Source organism: Echiichthys vipera (assembly GCF_963691815.1).
Source record: "Echiichthys vipera genome assembly, chromosome: 1".
NCBI lineage: Eukaryota > Metazoa > Chordata > Actinopteri > Perciformes > Trachinidae > Echiichthys > Echiichthys vipera.
In genome coordinates, this window is record NC_139826.1 from 6,599,652 (window position 1) to 6,621,315 (window position 21,664).

The 21,664-nt window shown below is 40.6% G+C and overlaps 1 protein-coding gene across 1 annotated transcript in view; it reads right to left on the reverse strand.

Annotated features, from left to right (window-relative positions):
* The window catches only part of ano1a (anoctamin 1, calcium activated chloride channel a), a 99,693-nt gene extending 80,043 nt beyond the window's left edge, over positions 1-19,650 (reverse strand). Inside the window, exons 1-2 of the mRNA XM_083914235.1 lie at positions 19,275-19,650; positions 5,168-5,319 (exon numbers count right to left, since the gene is read on the reverse strand). Of these exons, the coding sequence (XP_083770361.1) occupies positions 5,168-5,319; positions 19,275-19,344 (222 nt within the window). The 5' untranslated portion in view covers positions 19,345-19,650. The remainder of the gene's footprint in view (positions 1-5,167; positions 5,320-19,274) is intronic.
* Positions 19,651-21,664: the final 2,014 nt, after the last annotated feature.

The window sequence follows — 21,664 nt, forward strand, 5'->3', positions numbered from 1 at the left end:
TGACCACAAATAACAATACATTATGCAAATTAACTCTGAAGCCCTATTTCATGTGCACTGAAACGGGCCTTAACTGCTTTTCTGTTCCATTTAAGATGTCAGTAATATTTGTCCTAGTTATGAAAGATTTTTTCAGCCTGTTATTCCAAGATCGTGATTTCATTATCTCGTTATTTTCAGGGGAAATACAATTTTGTTTTATGATTACAATTGATTAATCTGAATAATCAGATTTTCTCAAGACACCAATGCTTGCAGGGAGCTGTGCCAGTGTCATGCCAGAACGTTATGATAAAGGCAAAGAGACCCAAGAGAGGTTGAAGCAGAAAGCTAGGAAGAGAAAAGTGTAATTACATGGTTTCTTAGCCATTACTTTGTTGGCAAGGATTTTCCAGAGATTCTCTGTGGGGTTTAGATCTGGACCATGACACTTCCTCCTCCAAATTAAACTGACTTTTTTGGACATTTTGGGTTCAGTCTTTCCCCAGTCCTACGCCAAACATAATGTTTCCATCAGACCCAAATAAATTGAACTTTAACAATGTCATGTCATGGTTTGGGGATGTTTTATGCAGCAGGAGTTGGGCCTCTTGTACAGCTACATGGCAGGGTGAATGCAAATGTTTATGTGAACCTCCTTCAGCAACATGCAACACCTTCACTGCAAATGTCTCCAATCAGCTGCAATTTTCATGAAGACAATGTCCCCTTGTCACACTGCAAAACAGGTGAAGCAGTTCACTGAAGCTGAGAATATTGACAGGGACAGAGCCCAGATCCAAACCCCATAGAGAATCTCTGGAAAATCTTTGCTGACAAAGTAATGTGTAAGAAACCCACTCCAGTTAGTGAACTGTGGAAGAGACTGAGTCAGAATGGACGCAGATCAAACCAGAGCAGTGTGAGAAACTAGTGATGTCCTGTGGGTGCAGATGTGCTGAAGTCATTCAGAGCTGTGGCCTCTACACTTCCTGTTCATTTTTGAATCCTATAGAAGAAAACATGGTTGAAATCTTCTCTTCTGACACAATGGTTACTGTTCTCTAATTATGATCACTGCTTTTTTCTCTAAATAAAGGTTTTTGTTGAAGTGCCTTGGTTATTTAACAAAAACATGCTAGTACAGCAGTGGGATAGCCACAGAGGATATTCTATCAAATAATGAACAATAAAAAATAACAATATTTCAGAATAAATCAAGTATTAATAATTTGTTTTCTAATTTGGATCTCCATTGTATATGCAAATTGTATGGCTTACTAAACCTACATGTACAGTATATCTTCATTTATCCAGAAGATCTATATATGTGATAATAATAATAATATAACACGTAACATATATTACAAAACCACTATTTATATAGGGGCATATATTAAATAGTTTTGTTAAATTTACAACACAACACAACGTACTTTGGGAGAAAATGGGTTTCCCTCCAAACGTACGCTAATCCAGAATGCAGAGTGAAGAAATGTATTTGTACAGGAAAATGTATTTTTTGATACAGGGTTGTGAGGTGTCATGAACACTATAGTCCTGTTTCATTTAGACCTTTCTCTTGTGTCGGTTGTTGTGCCTATGGAAATGCTGCCTGAGCGAGGAGAATCTCCTTCAGCTCAAGTGGCACTTTAAGTGCTGCTCTCTTCACAGTCAGTTCACGGCTGCTCACGCTCAATAATCAAGAGCTCTGCTGCATTTAAGTCATTTAACATGAAAAACAAATAACTTCCTGTTCCCCTGACACTGGTTGATTATAAAATCAAATGCAAAAACTACAGCGTTGGTTATAGCTCAGATCAATGATGTTTTATTATACAGCGTAGAAAACTGTGCATACATGTAGACATTGAGTCAACAGATTCATTTGATGAATGAAACCTTTCCGTAAAACAGCTTCTCACATGCTGTTCACAATACACCCGAGCCACAGAGCATCACTTATTACCATGGTAACTGTGGAGCCCCATCATAATACATAATATGAAGTGGCATATGTAGGGCCTGTGTGTTGAGCACCTGTACATGCTCCTGACCTTTCATCAATCCTCATAACAACAAAGCTCCTGTCAGGAGTGAACAACGGGCCACTGCTTCGATGGCAAGGCACATACACTTGGGAGTTTTCTTCAGGAAATAATTTTTATGGTTTGCCACATTGCTGTGTAAGCAGGTACACAAACTGTTGTGTGTTCATGTTATACAGTATCAGCACATTGACGGAGTGCACACTATGTTTCAACAAGATTCTAATGACTCCTTTTCCCTCACAGACACTAGATTTAAATTAAAATGTGTCTCCCTTGGATCCAAACCACTTCTTACAAGACTTCCAGTTGAAGCAGGGAAATTAATTAATTTCTCATGATAGGATCTTCATCACCTACCGTTCTACATATGGGACCCAAGTTTCATATGGAAAAAGCCAAGCCAAATTAACGGCCCACAGGCTGGAACTGGACCGAAGGTACCATGCTGACCCAATGACATGCACCTGTTTTATGATAACATAACATACAGTCTGACTGAACAGATCAATTTTGACCTTGCCCCACACCGTACACTTGACCCTTGGCCATTTCCATGTGAGACGCACTGAGCGTTTTCTGCATACATGTATCCTGCTACACACAGGCACCGCAGTAGTGAGCCAGCTAATTGTCTTTCATCCAACAGACCAACGGCAAACACAGACAGTCAACATGGCATCGACAAGAAGGGAAATGTTGACCAGGAGAACCCCAAGTTTAAAACTGGCTGGACTGATCAGTATTGTTTTGTTTTACCAGACCATGCTAATGCTAAATCAACAATCAGATCGTAGCTGTCATCAAAGTAGAGAACCTGAAGGGGCACTTCAACGAGATGCATGCTGCCAGTTTCAATGCCAACTACCCTTTCAAAATCCAACAAGCCAAAACAAAAAGCAGGTATGCTAACATCATACAAGCATGCAGTTTCTACGGTGAGTAAACCATCAACGTCAAAGTAGAGAGTGTGACAGCTGCATCACTGCATGTTTCATGGACCCTTGTTAAAGCTAAGAACCCATTTGCTGATGCTGAGTTGATTAAATAGAGTGCTGTTGACATGGCCCGCAAAGTTTTAAGTCATGATGGAAAAAAAAAAAAACAGTTGTGGAGCTATAATAGCAGGTGATGCTGTCGGCTAACACGGAACCCAGAAGTTTTAGCAGTAGAGTGTTTTTCACCAATTTGAGTAAAACAGAAGTCATATAACTCACCGTAGACTCGTCCTGTACCTGAACTGACAGGGAACAGCTGCCTGTTGTCGCAAGATTTTTTTGATGGGAATTTATTTCGGGAAGAGTCGCTTTGTTGTCTTTCTCTGCCTGGGCGCGAGGCCGGGGAAATTGTATTCAACGGGCTGACACAGTTAATCGAGAAGAAGGGCTTAGGTGTGTGTAAAATTGTCACCACTGGGGCTCTGTCCACCACAAGGGCTTGATAAGCAGGCTGTCCACCGTTAACCCATGACTCCTGGCATTTCACAGCATCATTCACTAGTCAGAACTGTGCGGAAAATGAAAGAGACAATGGATACTGTGACAGGACTGGTAAACTTGGTTCGGGAAAGCTCCAATCTGCAGCATCTTCAGGAAATGTCGGCTGAACACGGGGATCTTCTGCTGCACAATAATGTTTGCTGGCTGAGTGTGACCTGCATCATGAACTCCTGTAATTTTTATCCAGCTTTTTTTCTTTGGTGTGACCCTCAACACAGAGTATGCTTGACGTATACTGACCCAAAATGAAACAAAACATTAAACAAGTTTTACTGACACTATAAAAAAAAGATGTTTTAGCTCGTGGCTTGGCATGCTCGACAAAATTTTGCCCTTTGGAAAAACGAACTGGGGAACCCTGATACAGAACTTTCATGGACTGCTAAGGTGTCTCATGTATGTGGAGAGAGGATTTGCTTCATTTAAAAAAAAAAAATCTGATTATAAATATACACTGGAAATCAAAATTAGAGAACAAGTTATTAATACTTGATTAATTCTGACATGGTTATTTTTTTTAAACATGCTAGTACAGCAGTGGTATAGCCACAGCTGATATTCTATCTGATCACTAAAAATATTATAAATATAAATATATATTTCAGATTTGTTCTCTAATTTTGATCTCCAGTGTATTTTTTTAATTTAATTTAGCCTAATAATGTTTAAACGTATTGTACTACCCCAGGGAGAGGAGTGAGCATTTGCATGAGGATGAGGGAGAGAGAGATTGACTTTGGTGAGAGTTTGATTGACATATAGTTTGTCCAATCACCTGTCAGGTACGATTTGAAAGTGCCTGTCCTTTTCCAATCCAATTCAGATTGCAGAAATGTAGACATGATACAAAAACTGTTTTTTATCATGAAGGAACTGTTGCATGAATAAATCATAGAGTATTGTCTAGACCTACTCTATATGTAAAGTGTCCTGAGATCACTTTTGTTATGATTTGGTACTATCTATAAAACAAAATTGAAATGAATTGTATGAAATGTCTGTATCCTGCTGCATTTTCATCGCACCTGTGTCCAGGCGCAGTCTCACTTCCTCTTCCTCTCTACTCATAGAACTCAAGTTGCATCCAGTAACTACTAGCATTTTTACTAATGGTGGCAAAGATTTTGCCATGGCAGCCTGCCACGACAGAACAGTGGAAACACTACTGTTAACAAGCCTTCTTGACTAAAACTCTCTGATATGGGCATAACTGTGCTTGTACTCCTATCCACGCATACACAGAGCAGTCAATATACTGGATCCTCCTGTTGCCACGGCGCCTGGATCGACACACACTACTCTTCAACAGATATTTGATGTCATTTCAACTCTTCTCTGCCAATGTGTCCTTTCTCATGGGCTTTTGTGCAGTGAAAAAAAATCTCGCGCTTCCAAACACTACTAGAACCTAAAGAATTACATTAAAACGAGCATCAGACTGTGTGCTGTATTAATCACTATTTTTTATATCCTTTCATCATCTTGAAAATGTGTTTCTTTGAACTTGCTTCTCATCGGAATGATCATAGCCGTGATCATGTTCCAATGTATCATAATTGAAATTCAATATTTCAATAATTTTTCACTCCTTTTGAACTTTTCCACACACACCATAATGATAACATGCATGCAGTGTCTTACTATGGACTCGTTGACCCTGGTCTTGTTGACAAAGTCCATTTCCAGGTTCTTCTCTTCGCCAGGGACTGGCATGTAGTTGTCGCTCCTCCTCATTGTGGCAGGCCCCTCCTGCTGTGGGCTGCCTGAGTGCTCACGAGCTAGGGCAGGAGAACCTGGGAGAGGAACAGAGAGACAGCTTTAGCAACCAGCCATGTGAGCTCTTATCTTAAAGAGACTTTTTCCAGACTGCCTTAAAAAAACCTTTTCTTTTATATTTTTGAATGGTTGTCACTGTGAAGAAGAAATGTATGATAATGGATATGGGCACCCGGTAAAACCCCACCCACACCTACATAACAAGGACCCCATAAACTCACACAGACACTAAACAAACACAGATGACATGTTGGTTGTTTGAGAAAAATAATAATAATATAATAATAAACTTTATTTGTACAGCACCTGCTGTCAAACTCCATCTCAACTTGAATCTTTCTTTCACAGTGGAGCAGAAAAGAGGCCACAGCAGAGCCATACTGACGGATTATATACTACAGCTCACTGCACTAAATAATTTTGACAGGCTGAGATACAGATTCTATTTCCTCAAAGATGTTCTGCAGTTCTCATTTTAAAGGTTTTACTATGTTACTGTATTTGAATAAACTTTGCCTGTAGCCTCAGTGTGCAATGGATGAGGCTAAACAGTGTGTCAATGTATCAGGCAAAACAGGAAAATGAGAGCAGGACGATTGTGACTTGTTTTTAATTTCGTTAATTCTAAATTTCAATGTTTTATATTCAACATCTCAACTTTTTGACTTTATTCTGGACATGTCAAATTTATTCTCAACGTTTTACTTAATTCTGAATATTCTGACTTCATTTTTGCTGATGTTTTAACTTCTGTATTCTGTATATTTGGATTTTATTCTCGATACCTAGACTTTATCCTGAACATATAGACTTTATTTTCAATATTTCAACTGTATTCTTCTTAAAGTGTTTTCTTAACTTTATTCTGGACATTTTGACTTTATTCTCATCATTCAACTTTATTCTTGCATTTCAACTTTAATAAGGACATATATATCAATAAGCATATACAACATACATTAATATGAACCATATTAATGTATGTCGTATATTTTTCCCTATAATGATGATTTCTATTACACACACATGGATATTATTTTGATTTGGTTTGTTATAATATGCGTGAGGATCGCGATTATTGGCATTTAGCAGATCATAAAGAGAAAACATCATGACCAACCATATCTTTAATATTAGGTAAAGCAGCAGCCTCTTCACATATCCTGCATAAACTGACAATGTCAGTAATATTACGAACTTAGAATACTTTGAGAAAGTTTATAAAATTTTTGTTCCTATGGAAATACTGTAATTCAGGTCTTAAATCTAGCCCTATTCCACATTTTATCCCTTTGCAGCCCAGGACCCTCTCAGACTTGACGTGAAGACAGTAAACACTGTGGAAAGCTCTCTGCTCTGAGGAAGGGTAGAAATAAACAGATAGACTGTGGGATGCACTCGCCGCTCTCAACCATTTACAGGAAACAGCTGTCGACATGGATACTGATAGATGCCTTGTGTTTCATTACAAGTTGTTCCTCTGTAATATCCCCAATATGAGCGCGTTCTTGTCGTGCAGTGTTTCAGCTGTCGTGTGATTTGTGTGATGCCATTACTGCATAATGGCAGTTGAGGCTGAGTATTAAGTCAGAAAAGATCTATGAGATATTCAGTACCTTCCTCAATGTGTAATGAAGCTTTGCCCAAAGAGGAAAGTCACACAGACACAGCGATGTGCTGAGACACAGTTCATTATCTCCTGCAGTGGCCCACCTCTAATAATCACAACATGTCCTAACAACTCTGATGGATACTGTTAATTAATAAAAGCTCAGGAGGAACCATCATAAAGAGAACAATGGGCTTCTCCTGGGTGTTTGTAGTGAGTATCAATATCAGTGGGTGAGACACGACTCTTACTGCACTGATCCTGGACTTTCTCACATGAGACGTGTACAGAGGTGGAGTAGATGGCACGGACCACAAGTCCCTACAGAGGATAGTGAAGTCAGTCCATCATTGGGACCTCCCTCTCCTCCATCCATGAGATTTATAGTAAACGCTGCCCAAACAGGACCTCCAAGACCTCCAACACTCCTCCCTCAGACTCTTCACCTTACTGATGTCTACAAAAGGATGCCGGAACAGGAACCCTTTCAGATTCAGCAGCAGCTTCTTCCCCCAGGCTGTCAGAATCCTCCACACTCTGCTGCCCCCATGCCAAACATAACAAGCAAAGACCCAGGGACAAGAAGCCTCTAAATCCTAACTTCAAACTATTCTTTTCCCCTTAGCCCTAACTTAGTTGCTTATTCTTAGATTACCTCAGGCTTGTACCATTGTCCTTCTAACGTGGTAGTCAACGTTTGCCGACTAGGACACTGAAAACTTTCGGAAAAGCCCTGCATCTCTCTAGCTTTCAGTTTGTATGTTTGTTGTATCACAAGTACATGAGCATCCTTGTTCTTTCTTTTCACTCAGGTTCTCTGTGCCAGACCATCAGACCTCCTTGAAACCTCTCTCTTCCCTGGCTACCAAAGCCTCATTCCAGATGTTTGGACCTTGATCTTTGTCCTCCTGGAGATTCAGCCTCTTCTCTTGTTCTCCATCCTTCCCTGTGTGTGTGTGTGTGTGTGTGTGTGTGTGTGTGTGTGTGTGTGTGTGTGTGTGTGTGTGTGTGCGTGCGTGCGTGCGTGCGTGCGTGCGTGCGTGCGTGCGTGCGTGTGTGTGTGTGTGTGTGTGTGTGTGTGTGTATGTGTGTGCGTGTGTGTGTGTGTGTGTGTGTGTGTGTGTGTGTGTGTGTGTGCGTGTTCCTATCTGTGTGAATAATGTACTTGAGCTTTGCTCTTATGAGTCTGCAGTTGTCTTTTAGTTGTTTTTGGGGAGTCCGAAGCAAGGGTCTAAGGATAGAAGGTGTTGTACGCTGCACAGAGTGTAAGACCCCAGATAAACGTAACATAAATAAAACATAATAACAATAATCATAAATAAAGAAACGATTTTGGCTTTTGTGGTGTTGAAAGTAGAGCTCTATTAAAATGCACTTTAATACTTTGACCTTGTTGCTATACTCAACTGAAGTCATTCAATTCCCTCTCCAGTGTGCCACTTATGTCACACCTGTTTTCCAGACATTAATCAAAGAACATTTCTTATGCTGCAGCAGTCACTTAAACATCCTTTTCAGGGGTTCTTTGTGTACAGTTCAACTTTTGCAGGGTCACAAACCCTAATTCAGCCCAAATGTCTGAACGGGCAAAGGCAGCCACCTTATGGGTCATAAGCCTGGAGTGCAGTGTGAATTATATCACTCAGGAACTCATTCGGGATCTAATTTTTCAATTATTCCAACACCACACAAATGCAGCACAAATGCCCTATCTAGTGTTATGCCAACAAAAGTAAAACATAAATTGATGGGTTCTTCCTTGGCCCATGCTACACCTTTCCACCAAGATTCATGAAATCGTTCCAGTACTTTTTCTGAAATCCTGCAGCTGATAAACAGACAAACAAACTGAGCAAAAACATAAACGCCCTGGTCGAGGTAACAAGGGGACATTGGCATTTATTTGGAGTGATTTCGTGTCCATCTGGCGAATATGAGACCAATATTGACCCTTCTTTTAGTTCTGTTTTGGTCTCCACCAACCCCTGAGGGTAATATTGGAAGTTCTACAGTACCCTTTGGTGCTGGGCAGGTAGTGTACTGCACACTGGGTTTATCTCAGTTTATTTGCCTGCTGCTTCCTGAAACAACACTGATGAGATCGGTGAGACTGAACCAAAACGGTAAAGCTGCTAGTGACAATTGTATGTGGACAAACCCAATGATTCCACTACCTTTGTTTCAACCACCTTTCTCAGGGCAAGTCCAATGTGTTATATATCTTATATTGTGTTATTTATGTAAATATATTATGTAACATATCAGATGTTAAACAGTGAGAGTTCTGAGTGCTTTCAGTTTATTTCAGTTCATGTTGTTAATCAACTTGCAAACATGGAGACTTTCTGCAAATGAATAAGAGTGAAACTAACTGAAAACCCTGACTGTCTGAAGGTAAAAAGTCTGTCTAAAACCACACAGTATGACAGTAAAGCATAAGCAATTGATATAATGGGCTTAAATACACAAAACCACCATTGTGGTCCTTTAAAGCAGCACTAGGCGACTTCATGTCCATGGTAGTAAATGTTTGAGTGGTAATCCGTCGAAGACTGTCTGAATCTCAAGCTCCAACAACCTGGAAAATGATGCTGGTGAAGTGGTTTACAGTTAATGGGCTAAAACACACAACCCCAACAGCGCTGTTGTTTTCTAAGGCGGCACTAGACAGCCCTGCATGTTGGTGATGACTTTTTGAAATGCATACTGAAGAATGTGTAACTGTGGGATTATTCTCCAATCAGCACCTGACTATTTAAAGGCACGCCTGATGGCAATCGAGAACAGAGCTAATCTGATGGAGCAACATTGGAAATGTTATGTCAATCTTAGGATCCTTGTGTAAACTACAACTCTTAAATGACTTTGGTCTACTTAAACGACTTGTGCTTCAGTCTTCCTGACAACAGCCTTTTGTGGTGGTGCACATAATGACTGCCCTCCCTCAGAGGTCAAGGCAGGAGTTGTGTTGTGCTGTTACACTGCAGCAGAACCTCTGAAGCTGCGTTCAGACAGGACACGGTTTATTGCATTGCTTGATCATATTTGGGCAAACAAGGCAGCTAGTTAGCAGCCACCTTTAGGGAAACCGAGGTAGCTAGCTAGCTGCAGCTCAGCCAGCTCAGCCTGCAGCTACAGTATACCCTACTCTGCTGTTGTGCTACATGGAAAGTTATTCTAGTGCTATCCAGGGATCTGAATGCTTTTAGAATAACAGAAATGAGCTCTCAGATATAAGTGTGGCTTTTAAAAGAGCAGTTGTGTTGCAGTGAGATCAGGCCGTCAGTGATTTAACATCTGAAGCGGTACAGGCTGCTGCCTTTACTTCTTCAGCACACCGCGGGTCTCCCCGTAGATCGAACAGGAGATACATTTCACTCCACTGCGGTGAGCCAGGCGGCTGAGGGCTGGTTTGGTGATCCCCTGGATGTAATCACAGAGACTTTTTCGGTGACGCTTAACGCCTCTTTTACCGCAATCTCAACGCTGATTGGCTGAAGCGCCACAGGGTTTCAGGAATCGCCTGAAAAGTTCATTATTTTCAACTCATGCGTTGGATGCTGGATTGAATGTGATGGACAGTTGGACACGTTAAAGGCGCTGGAATCGTGACACGTCCTGCAGTTCTCGTTGCCAGTTAGGGGGAGGTTAGAAAGCTATGGAGTTTATAGGAAATTCAATTCAATTTAATTCAATTTTATTTATAGTGCGAAATCATAACAAAAGTTATCTCACGATATTTTACAGAGTAGGTATAGACCACATTCTATGACTTATTCATTCACCCGCTGAGTACACAGTGGGGATGAAAACCTTCCCTATAACAGGCAGGAAGAAACAGACCCAGCTTTCTGTCTGCACCGCTTGGGGAGGAAGAAAAGGAGAGAAAAAGAGAGAAAAGACAGACAGATGGACAGAGAGAGACAAAGACAGACAGATGGACAGAGTGACAAAGACAGACACAAAGACGTCAGAGAGACATGGACAGAGAGAGACAAAGACAGACAGAGAGGCAGTCCCATAGATGCAGTAACCACAAAAGTAACAGTAATTATAATAATATCTATAGTAATGTGAATATGACTCATATGTTATGGCAGTTAATACAGCAGAATAGTAGAAGTAAGCACAGCTAAGGTGATAGAATATGAAAATGATATAGGAATATGAAATGTGAAGACATGTAACTCAAGTCTTTTAGTGCAAGCCTCAAGCAAGTCCCAGGTATTTGTTTCTTGGGCAAGTCAAGTCACTTTCCTGCAGTATCCCGTCTTTATAAAGAGAAAAGACAAACTATTAGTACTTTAATATTATCATCCAATGTATCTAACCTGTTCAAAAAGTACTTTAAACAGAAGCACAATAAACTGAATTTTTATTATGATAATTAAGATTATTGATTAGCTCATACTTTTTTTTTCATTTCTGATCACTCAATCAAAACTCTTAAACACTGAAATACTGCTATTTTTTGCTCTGTGAAGTGTCTTTATTTTTGTTGTTTTTAGAAAGATTGCAACATAATCAAACAAAACAAAATAATTTCTTAATGTCTTCTTAATCAAAATGTGAATGTTTTAATCTGGTGGTTGGGTTGATTAGTGACATCAGTTGTTATCCGGCTAATGTTGGCTGGTTATGGAGTTTTGAGAGAACAGGTTGTATCAGAGCATAGATATATACAGTAGGGGCTACATGCAGGCTTGTGAGTTGCGTCACTATATCGACCCTGTGATCAGAGCCATTCTGGCCATAAACTGTATGGAAAGACTCACTGAAAAGAACAGACTTGTGTGCATTTTTTAAAATGGCAAAACCAAGCCACAGGGTAAACATTTCACAATCCAGAAAGATTATAATATTTTACTTTTACGAACTTGTTAAATTTGATATCGTGAGAAGCAATCTTTCTTTTGTCTGTCCTGATAACTTAAGCCAGCTGGCACCAGGTAAACGAAAACAAAAAGTGCTTTTATCACCAGTAAGATACTGAAAGTGATAAACCGAAAACATAAAATGAACACGGACAAGTAATTCAAGTCATCACGTCTCAGGTCAAGTCACAAATCTTTAACTTCCAAGTCACGTTTCGATTTTTCCATCGATCAAGCGAGTCATCAAAGCGGTGACAGGTCTCAACTCCACATCTTTGGAAATGTGTAAAATGTGTTTTTAAGAAGCAAAAAAACGGTATTTCTAATGGCAACCTGAATGATTGACACCTATATGGGTCATTGACCTCCAAACTGTGAGGAAACACTCAGACAGGACGGTGCCTCAGGTGAAGTGTGCCGTAAACGTGAGAGAACAGAACAGGCTGGTTTTGTTTCTGCCGCTCTAAATACCTGCAGTGAACTTGATGATCATGCCATGACAAGTTCGACGTAGTAGCTTAGAAACCATCTTGCATTGCAAACGTACTGTACCTCATAAAAGCCCAAGCATCCTTCACCAAATGTAATCTTAGTCTTTTTCTGGTTATACAGTATTTTCTATCATATTTCATGTATATTTAATTGCATTTATAAAGCACTTGGTATAGGTGAATCGTTCCCTGAGCGAGTTGCTTGGTGCCACAGGAAATCCTCAAAGTTCAGAATATGTTTTGTGTAATGTAAAAACAGATACTGGGATTTGTTATATGTAGTTAGAGGTATTATAACAACACAACCCTGCCCAAAGCTTGATATCATCTGCCAAATGGTTTGGCAGAAAGCCTAGACAGGCGGCGCCCAGCGTGGGTCTTAGATTTGATTTCACCACATGAAGTGTTTTCACTGTAAATCAACAACCATCAATATGATTAGTTCACTTGTATAAAATCTGAATCTGTCTATGCACACACAAGTTTGTCATGTTATTTTTTATGTTTGCGACTTTTAACAGAGACACCCACTAAAGATATGATAAGTCCATACAACACACTGTAATGCTAACCAGCTAAGTCACTTAGCAAGGCAGCTGAGATCCTCGCTGCATACTTGGATGATGTCCATCAGTGGCTGCAACAAAATCATTATCAACGGTTTCTGTGTGTTTCTCCATTAGAAATCAGGGCTCCTTTGAAAATGTTAAAATCAAGATACGCAAATGAAGAAGTAGAGGTCAGCTATTTCAGGTTCTTATAAAATAATCTTTGATCCAGCTTACATGTGATTAACATGTTAAGAAAGTCTTAGAAACACAAAAGATCAAGCTAAATTGTTTCAACTGAATCAGGCACATACCCATTCAGGCAACCCCATTATTTATGCACTCTGATTTTCTCTCATTTTTCATGTGGTAGGCCTGCGACACATGGGTTCAAGCATCGCTATCTACAACCAAACATCTTACATCCTTATACAATCAGGCACTGAAAATAATGGGCAAAAAGTCTTCAAAAGTTCAATCTACTGAGCTCTGAGCTATAGCCTGGCTATTACCACACCAAGTTCAATCTACGATTGCAACCAATCAGACCAACGATCCGGATGATGTAGCCCCGGCAAGGCTAACTGCTATATTAAACTTTTACCCAAACCAGTTGTCAGTAAAGCAAATACATCCTTTCTTTGGAGGAATTGCTTCAGGGCGAATTTCTGCTGAGCAAACTTGCCACTGAAATCATTTAAAACTGCAACCACAGCTGCATAAACAGGTCGCAGTTGCTGCGCTTTAGTGACCGCCACGAATGTAAATTGTAAAGACAAAACTGCTTACGACGTTTTGAATCCCCCAAAATTGGGATAGGCAACCGAAAGAATAGAGAAAGCTCTTTTCCACATCCAGGTGCAGGGGGAATTCAAATCGCCGGCAGAAGGGGGTGGGGATACCCGGTCTAAGAGCTTTACTCATTTTCTCAAATGAGTTTTCAAATAGTCTAGCCCAAGAGTCTCTTTCCAGATATACATTATACACAGACAAGACAGTAACAGAGTATGGGAACTGTAAAATACCACATCATGGATTTCAATTAGAACAGCTTTCTTTCATTAAAGGGCTGTCAACTCTGAAACACGTTACCAACTGAAATCTAATTAATTCCAGCTATGAAATATTTTACAACAAAGGTTAAGTGCAGGCTAAAAGCAAACCAGAGCTTCTATTTCCATATTAATAATGCAGTGTGGTTTTTACGATACTGATAATGCTTTTTATTTTAATTACACTGTGAATGTAAAAGCCTAAATAGGAAGAAGACTTGAACATTAGCAATAACTATAAACTCTGTGTGCAGCACATCAGTTTCAGACTCTGTATTGGAACTAGGTTAAATTGCATCATCCCTATCAAATAAAATAAAAATAATTTCAAATCATCTGTAGATTATATCAGGCTGATACTAGCTAACATCATCCCCTTAAAGACACAGGGTAATGTTACACAGACAATTTTATGTCAACACTGATAATGTTGAACATTTTTAATATTTAATATAACTAAAACATAAAATGCTATTCCAGTCATTATGTCTCAGGTCAGTCTCAAGTCATTTGTTTTTTTGTCAGTCAAGTTGCAAGTCATCAAAGCAGTGACTTGAGTTGAATCAAGTCCAAGTCACAGGGTCTTAAACCCACATTTCTGGAAACGTGGCTCTCTATTGGAATAATTTTAAATGGCATTGTCCGTATCAAATCAAATGATGCTGGGCGCTAGAGCTGCAAAGATTAATCACTTACAGCTTTTTTTGATTGCTTTGACGCAGTAGTCGACTCAAAATCCACATTTTTCAAAACTGTTAACGCAAACGCCTAAACAGTGGCACCAACGGTCAAAATGACTCATTTTGCCTGCAAAAGGCTCTACCTCCGCCAAAACATTTAAAATATGGACCAAAAGCAAATTTTGCCCTCAAACAGCACAACTTGCACACACGTGCATAAGCGCTTCCAATCAGTCATTAGACAAGGGGCATCAAAATACAAAATTCAGCTCTCAATGTGAATCAGTGCTGCATTACTGGACAGCAGCTTACATATCAGTGCCAATTTGCTTTCTTGCAAAAAATAGATCCCGAATCATATACAATGATTTTTCAAATTTTATTGAATGCAGTATTCATTCTTTTTTTTTAGATTGTGGCTAAGAAATGAAATATTCCAACAGAAACCACATATATAGTATGAAAGAAAAAATACAGTAAAATCCATCACTGTGTAAGACATAAGGAAAATTAAAATTAAAATTCTGTACAATAAAGATAGAAATCTCTTCTAGTCAATTCTCTCTTGACGAATGGGCCACATGGCCTCATCTACATCAGACTCAATATTTTCTCTTGCGATGCACCTAGGGAAAAATCTTCTTGCATGCCTGATCCAGCCTTGGCATGCATCTGCATCTATATCTTGGGCAAACTGATTGCAAATTCAAAAGTTGTGTGAAGCAGTGTCAAACAGGCGCTTCAGTAATTTCAAACTGGTCAAGAAGTGTCTAAGAGATTGGAACATATATGTTCTGTTTGGTAACCACAGCTTAAGCAGTGGAGTTTGGACTGCTTGAATGACATCTGCGTTAACTGATTTGCAAAAGGTGTCTTCTGCTCTGCTGAGAGAGTGATGATGAAGACTGAGAGGTTACCAGTTTCTTCAACCAGGTCAAAGCAATCAAAAAAAACTGTAATCCATTAGTTGTTGTGCTGTCCCGTGGACAATTCCGGCCCGGGCCGCTAGAGGGCTCTGCACTTTGGTGCGGAGGCTCCTGTCTGCCCGGGTTGGGGTGGTCTCTGTGGCAGTGCTCCCTGTAACCCTGGACTGGGATCTCTCCCAGTGTGGTTGGCCCCCCAAAGGTAGCTTCCTCTAGACTCCTCCGTACCTCAGGTCTCGCTGCCCGGCCATGTCTCTGTAGTGACAGCTAGTGTTTGCGTAGGTGTGAGTTTGTGTGTCTGTGTGTCTGTGTGTCTGTGTGTCTGTGTGTCAGCGTGGCTGTGTGTGTTTATGTGAATGTGTGAATGAACGTATATATATTTGTGTATGTCTCTGTGCATGACTGTGGGAGGGTTGGGTTCTTTAACTTTCTTCTCCTGATTTTATTTGATGTTTCTCTTTTTCTGTACATCTCTGTAAGGCACTTTGCGATACTTTTCTGTATGAAAAGCGCCATATAAATAAAGGTTGAAGTTGTTACTTGATGAATTGTCTTTCTGCTAATAGATTATTCTCTGGTTTCAGCTACTTCAATGTGAATATTTTCTGGTTCCTTTCCTCCTCTATGTCAGGAAACTGAACATCTCTGAGTTGTGGACAAAACAAGACGTTTCAGGACGTCATGGGTGATCCGCATTTTTAACCATTGTCTGACATTTTACAGACTTAGCAACTAATCGATTAATGGAGACTATAATCTTCAGACCAATGAACACTAAATGTAATCTAACATAACTGGTCACAGTGTTAAACCTGCCTCGATCATTGTTTCAGAGGGGCGGTTTACACTGAATGATACCGATCAGGAGCATCTGTGGACAGTGTTGACTCTGGGAGTGATGTGAAGTGACAGTGTGGTTGCACAGCTATCAACTCCAATTTGAACAAATCAACCACAAATGTTCAATGACGGCCCTTTCTAGAGTGAGAAGAGATCTGCATAATTCGATGGATCGGCGTCTAAGCACATTACCTTCTCCAGGAGGAAAGCTAGAAATCATCTGCCTGTCACAGACCCACTCTACAGTGAGCTTCCACGAGTGAAAACACAAAAACAGCAGCTTTTCTGTTTGGATCAAAGTCCCACCGCAAATCCGTAGAGCAACTTCCGTGGTTGGTTTTAAGAAACAGCTAAGAAGTTATAGATTTATGATATTTCATTTCATTAAAATTCACTTTTAAACATCACTGGGCCTCATTCACCAACCATTCTTAAGAAGAAATGTCATCTTAACTCTCACTTAAGCATTCTGACATTCACATGTTGAAGCAGCCGCGGAGCCCGTCAGTGAGAGAAATGGCTCCGATTGGCAGTTCAGTCAGCGCACGCTGAGAGAAACGGAAGTGAAGAGTCAAGAGGCTGTGAGATTGAAAACAACCATTATCTCCACAATCCCTTCAGAACTTAAGTTCATGTTCATCCCATTGATTGAAGAAGTTATTTTATGTTTCAAGGTGCTTAACTCGAAATACTGAAAAAAAGAAGTGGGGGTGCCTCTCACCCCAGTTCAAGAAATAACAGGCTTGTTCACGACCAAACACACAGAGGCAGAGGGACACCATCACTCCACTAGAACTTTACACTGACAATAGTTGTTTGTTGTTAGATTAATGTCCTGAATACAGTGCTTTTAATGCTGCTAATAAAGATGTTTACATTAACAATCAGGGGTGCAGATCCAATGTCAGGATTAGGACACACACACAAAAGTGATTTTATTTTTTCCCTGTATGCAACTCATACCATGCCACCATAAATCAAAACTTCATAGAGGCTCACCATTTAATTCAAAAGCTCTGCACATGGAACCTTTCTTGTTTATTTGTCCTTAACAGCGATCAGATCAGTGTTTACTTAACTGATATATTAGTAAATCAGCATTTTAAGGGTCTCAGGCAGTGTATGGGTCTACTTTATGCATGATTCATTGATATGGATGAATATCAAATATGAGGCCTTTTTTTAAAGCCTGCTGATCATCAGCGTCTACCGTTCATTTGTGTTGTAGTGGAGCAGAGCAGAGATGGATGTGGAGTTTCAAATAGATTTGTCAGACATTACCGGTTCAGTCAATCATCTAAATGGTAAATGGACTTGTACTTATATAGCGCCTTTCTAGTCATCTGACTACTCAAGTCTGTCACATTCACCCATTCACACAGATGGCAGTGGACATCTACATACCATCTAATCTGATCTAACCATTCACATCACATTTACACACCCATGCGCAGCACGGGGAGCAATTTGGGGTTCAGTGTCTTGCCCAAGGATACTTCGACATGTGGACCAGGGGGAGATGGGGATCGAACCACCAATCTCTCGAACAGAGGACGACCCACTCTGCCACCAAGCCACAGCCGCCCCATCTAAGTAACCATTAAGTCTTAAAATACATTTGTTCAATTTTGAATGATTTAGGAATGTAATTTCTTTTTTTCTGTATTGGAAGGGAAAATTCATGTTTTTTCAGAAATTGGGGCGGACATGTGTCGCCCCCCCCCCCCCCCCCCCCCACACACACACACACACACACACACACCCTCCAGGATCTGCACCCATGTGAACAATGGATCGCATTACTATGCATCATGTCAAAGGTGTGGCTTGTAAACCACATAGTATCACTACCTTACAGTTCCCCTCAGCTCTCATTCTAAGGATTTCGTCCCACCCGGGTCACCAACACTTTGAATTATTGCCCTTGGGCAGACGTTTCAGGTCTCTGAATGCTCGGACTAACAGACTAAAGAACAGTTTTTTTACCCAAAAGCTACAACAGGGCCGAACACCGTAAATGCCTTTACCAATGATGGTACATGATGCTCAGGGTCTCTGCAATCTACGTTTTTTTGTTTTGTCTCCTTGGTCTCCTTTATCACACGCTGGGTGTGTGTGTGTGTGTGTGTGTGTGTGTGTGTGTGTGTGTGTGTGTGTGTGTGTGTGTGTGTGTGTGTGTGTGTGTGTGTGTGTGTGTGTGTGTGTGTGTGTTTGTGTGTGTGCGTGTTGGTGTGCAAGCTTGTCGTTTTAAATGTGTCTTTTAAAGGTTCAGTCTTTTCTTTTTGATGCTTTTAATGTTAAATTATTTCTGCACTTTAAGGGATTGTACTGTAAATTTCGTTGTACTGGTACAATGACAATAAAGACAATTCTATTCTATTCTCTCTATTCTATTCAAATTCTATTCTATGGAGCTTTTTCAGCATGTGTTTTGGTTTCAGGACGCAAAACTTTACTGTTCTGGTTCATGTTTCCAGCAGCCGCTGCATTTTGCAAAATGTACAAAATGTGTCCAGGTTGAACCCTAACTAATATCACCCACTCCATCAGACTGGGTGATATTATAGAATTAAGGTTGGGATCAGTTAAAGCAACAAAATCAATACTTTCTGTGCCAGCATGCGTGTTAAAACCCCCTCAGTCTCATCAGCACCTGAATGTAAAAAAGCGACTTGTGAGGGCTCCCTCCTTACAAACATCTGGATCAGCCAGCATGTGCGTTATAAGGGGGTTTAAGGACACTGTCCAATTAAGTTTCGACAGATGCGCTGCTTTATTTATCCGCCAGGTCTCAGTCAGCGCACAAATCACCATCACCGTCATCATCATTATCATCATCATCATCATCATCATCATCATCATCATCATCATCATCATCATCATCATCACCTTCATCACCATCATAATCCTGCGTTTCATGCGAAATTTGAAAAGTGGCAGTGCGGCGCTTCTTACCGGGCTCCTCAGCTTCACCGTGATGCTGTGCACCCCCGAGCAGCCCACTGCCATCCTCCTGTCGCTCCATCGGGCTTCAAAAGACGCTCCGGGTCCAGACACTGTACAGCCGCTCTCTGTTACACCATGTATCCCCCGTGTGCTTCACAGCCGCCTGCGCTGTTGCATGGAAACGCCGGAGTGCCGGAGCTACTTCTTCATTCTTGTGGAGAGCTGAAGCGGACCGCTGTCAAACTGTTCTTCTGCTTCTCGTCCAAAAGAAACGACTGTCTGTTTATTGGAGTGTTTATTTCAAAGAGATGGTGACAGAAGAGCTTTCAGGTGTGTTGGATCCGGACTGAGTGACATTGTGTGTCAGGATGAGACTATTCTCTGCTCAGCATCCCGTCCGCGTGTGAGGACGCTCTCTGTCAGAGGAGATGATCCACTCACACTGAGCAGAGTGGGAACGCGCACCGGAGCTGAGCGAAAGTCGTGCCAAAACGGGCTACAAGGATGTTGCATTCGAGTCCCATAGGAAAACAGGGAAATACAGGTTCCCTGCCTTTACCGCCTTGCAATTGTGTGTGGATCCTGAAGTATTTTCTCTGAAGATCATCTTTGATAACTTAGAGAAAGCAAATGCAAGTTAAGAGGAATCTGTATATTTTTTAAAACACAGATAAGAACTAATAGAAAACTGCAGTGTGTAACAACTGGGGCTGTTGGTCTGTGGAACAACTGTGATGATGAGATGAAACAATGTGCCAATATGTTACTACTTATTTTTCCTTCGACCTTTTATTGTGATATTGTTTCTTTTCTGCTCTGTAGCACTTTGAGATTGTTCAGTGTAAAGTGCAACAGTGCATTGTTGTTGTTGTCGTTGTTGTTGTTGTTATTAATTTTATTATTACTATTATTATTATTATTATAGTTGTTGTTGTTGTTGTTATTGTTGTTATTATTATTGTTGTTGTTATTATTATTATGTCAAAACTTTAAAAAACTCTTCAAAGACAAAACATTGGATTCTTAGGAGCTGGAGCACTGAATTTCTCGGGTTTGTTTTTTGTTTGTTTGTTTGTTTTGTTTTTCTTGTCTATCTCTCGTTCTTGTCTTGACACAAGGCAACTACAAAGAGACACAAGGCAACTACAAGGAGACAAAAGGCAACTACAAATAAACACAAAGAAACTACAAGGAGACACAAGGCAACTACAAAAAGACACAAGGCAACTACAAATAAACACAAAGAAACTACAAGGAGACACAAGGCAACTACAAAGAGACACAAGGCAACTAGAAGGAGACACATGCAACTAGAAGAAGAAGAAGAATTCCTTTACTAGTCCCGCGAATGGGGAAATTCAATTTTCACTCTATTATTTTTTTCAGGTTACACACACACAGGCCCGAAATACACACACATGCTCAGACAGGACCTATATACATGCAACCAATGGAGAGATGTTAGAGCGAGGGGGCTGCCAGTGACCGGCGCAGTTGGGGGTTCAGTGCCTTGCTCAACAGCACCTCAGCAGTCCCCAAGAGATGAAATGGCACCTCTCCAGCCACCACACTCTGTTCATGGTCCACACAGGGACTTGAACCAGCAACCCTCCGGTTCCAAGCCTAGTCACCTATGGACTGAGCTACTACCGCCCCACACAAAGTGACACAATGCAACTACAAGGAGATACAAGGCAACTACAAGGAGATGTAAGGCAACTACAAAGAGACACAAGGCAACTACAAGGAGACACAAGGCAACTACAAAGAGACACACGGCAACTACAAGGAGACACAAGGCAACTAAAAAGAGACACAAGGCAACTACAAAGAGACACAAGGCAACTACAAGGAGACACAAGGCAACTACAAAGAGACACAGGGCAACTACAAAGAGACACAAGGCAACTACAAAGAGACACAAGCCAACTACAAAGAGACACAAGGCAACTACAAGGAGACGTAAGGCAACTACAAAGAGACACAAGGCAACTACAAGGAGACACAAGGCAACTACAAAGAGACACAAGGCAACTACAGAGAGACACAAGGCAACTACAAAGAGACACAAGGCAACTACAAGGAGACACAAGGCAACTACAAAGAGACACAAGGCAACTACAAGGAGACACAAGGCAACTACAAAGAGACACAAGCCAATTACAAAGAGACACAAGGCAACTACAAGGAGACACAAAACAACTACAAAGAGACGCAAAACAATTACAAAGGACACAAAACAACTACAAAAAGACACAAAACAACTACAGGGAGACACAAGGCAACTACAAAGAGACACAAAACAACTACAAAGAGACACACAACAACTACAAAGAGACACAAAACAACTACAAAGAGACACAAAACAACCACAAAGAGACACAAAACAACTACAAAGA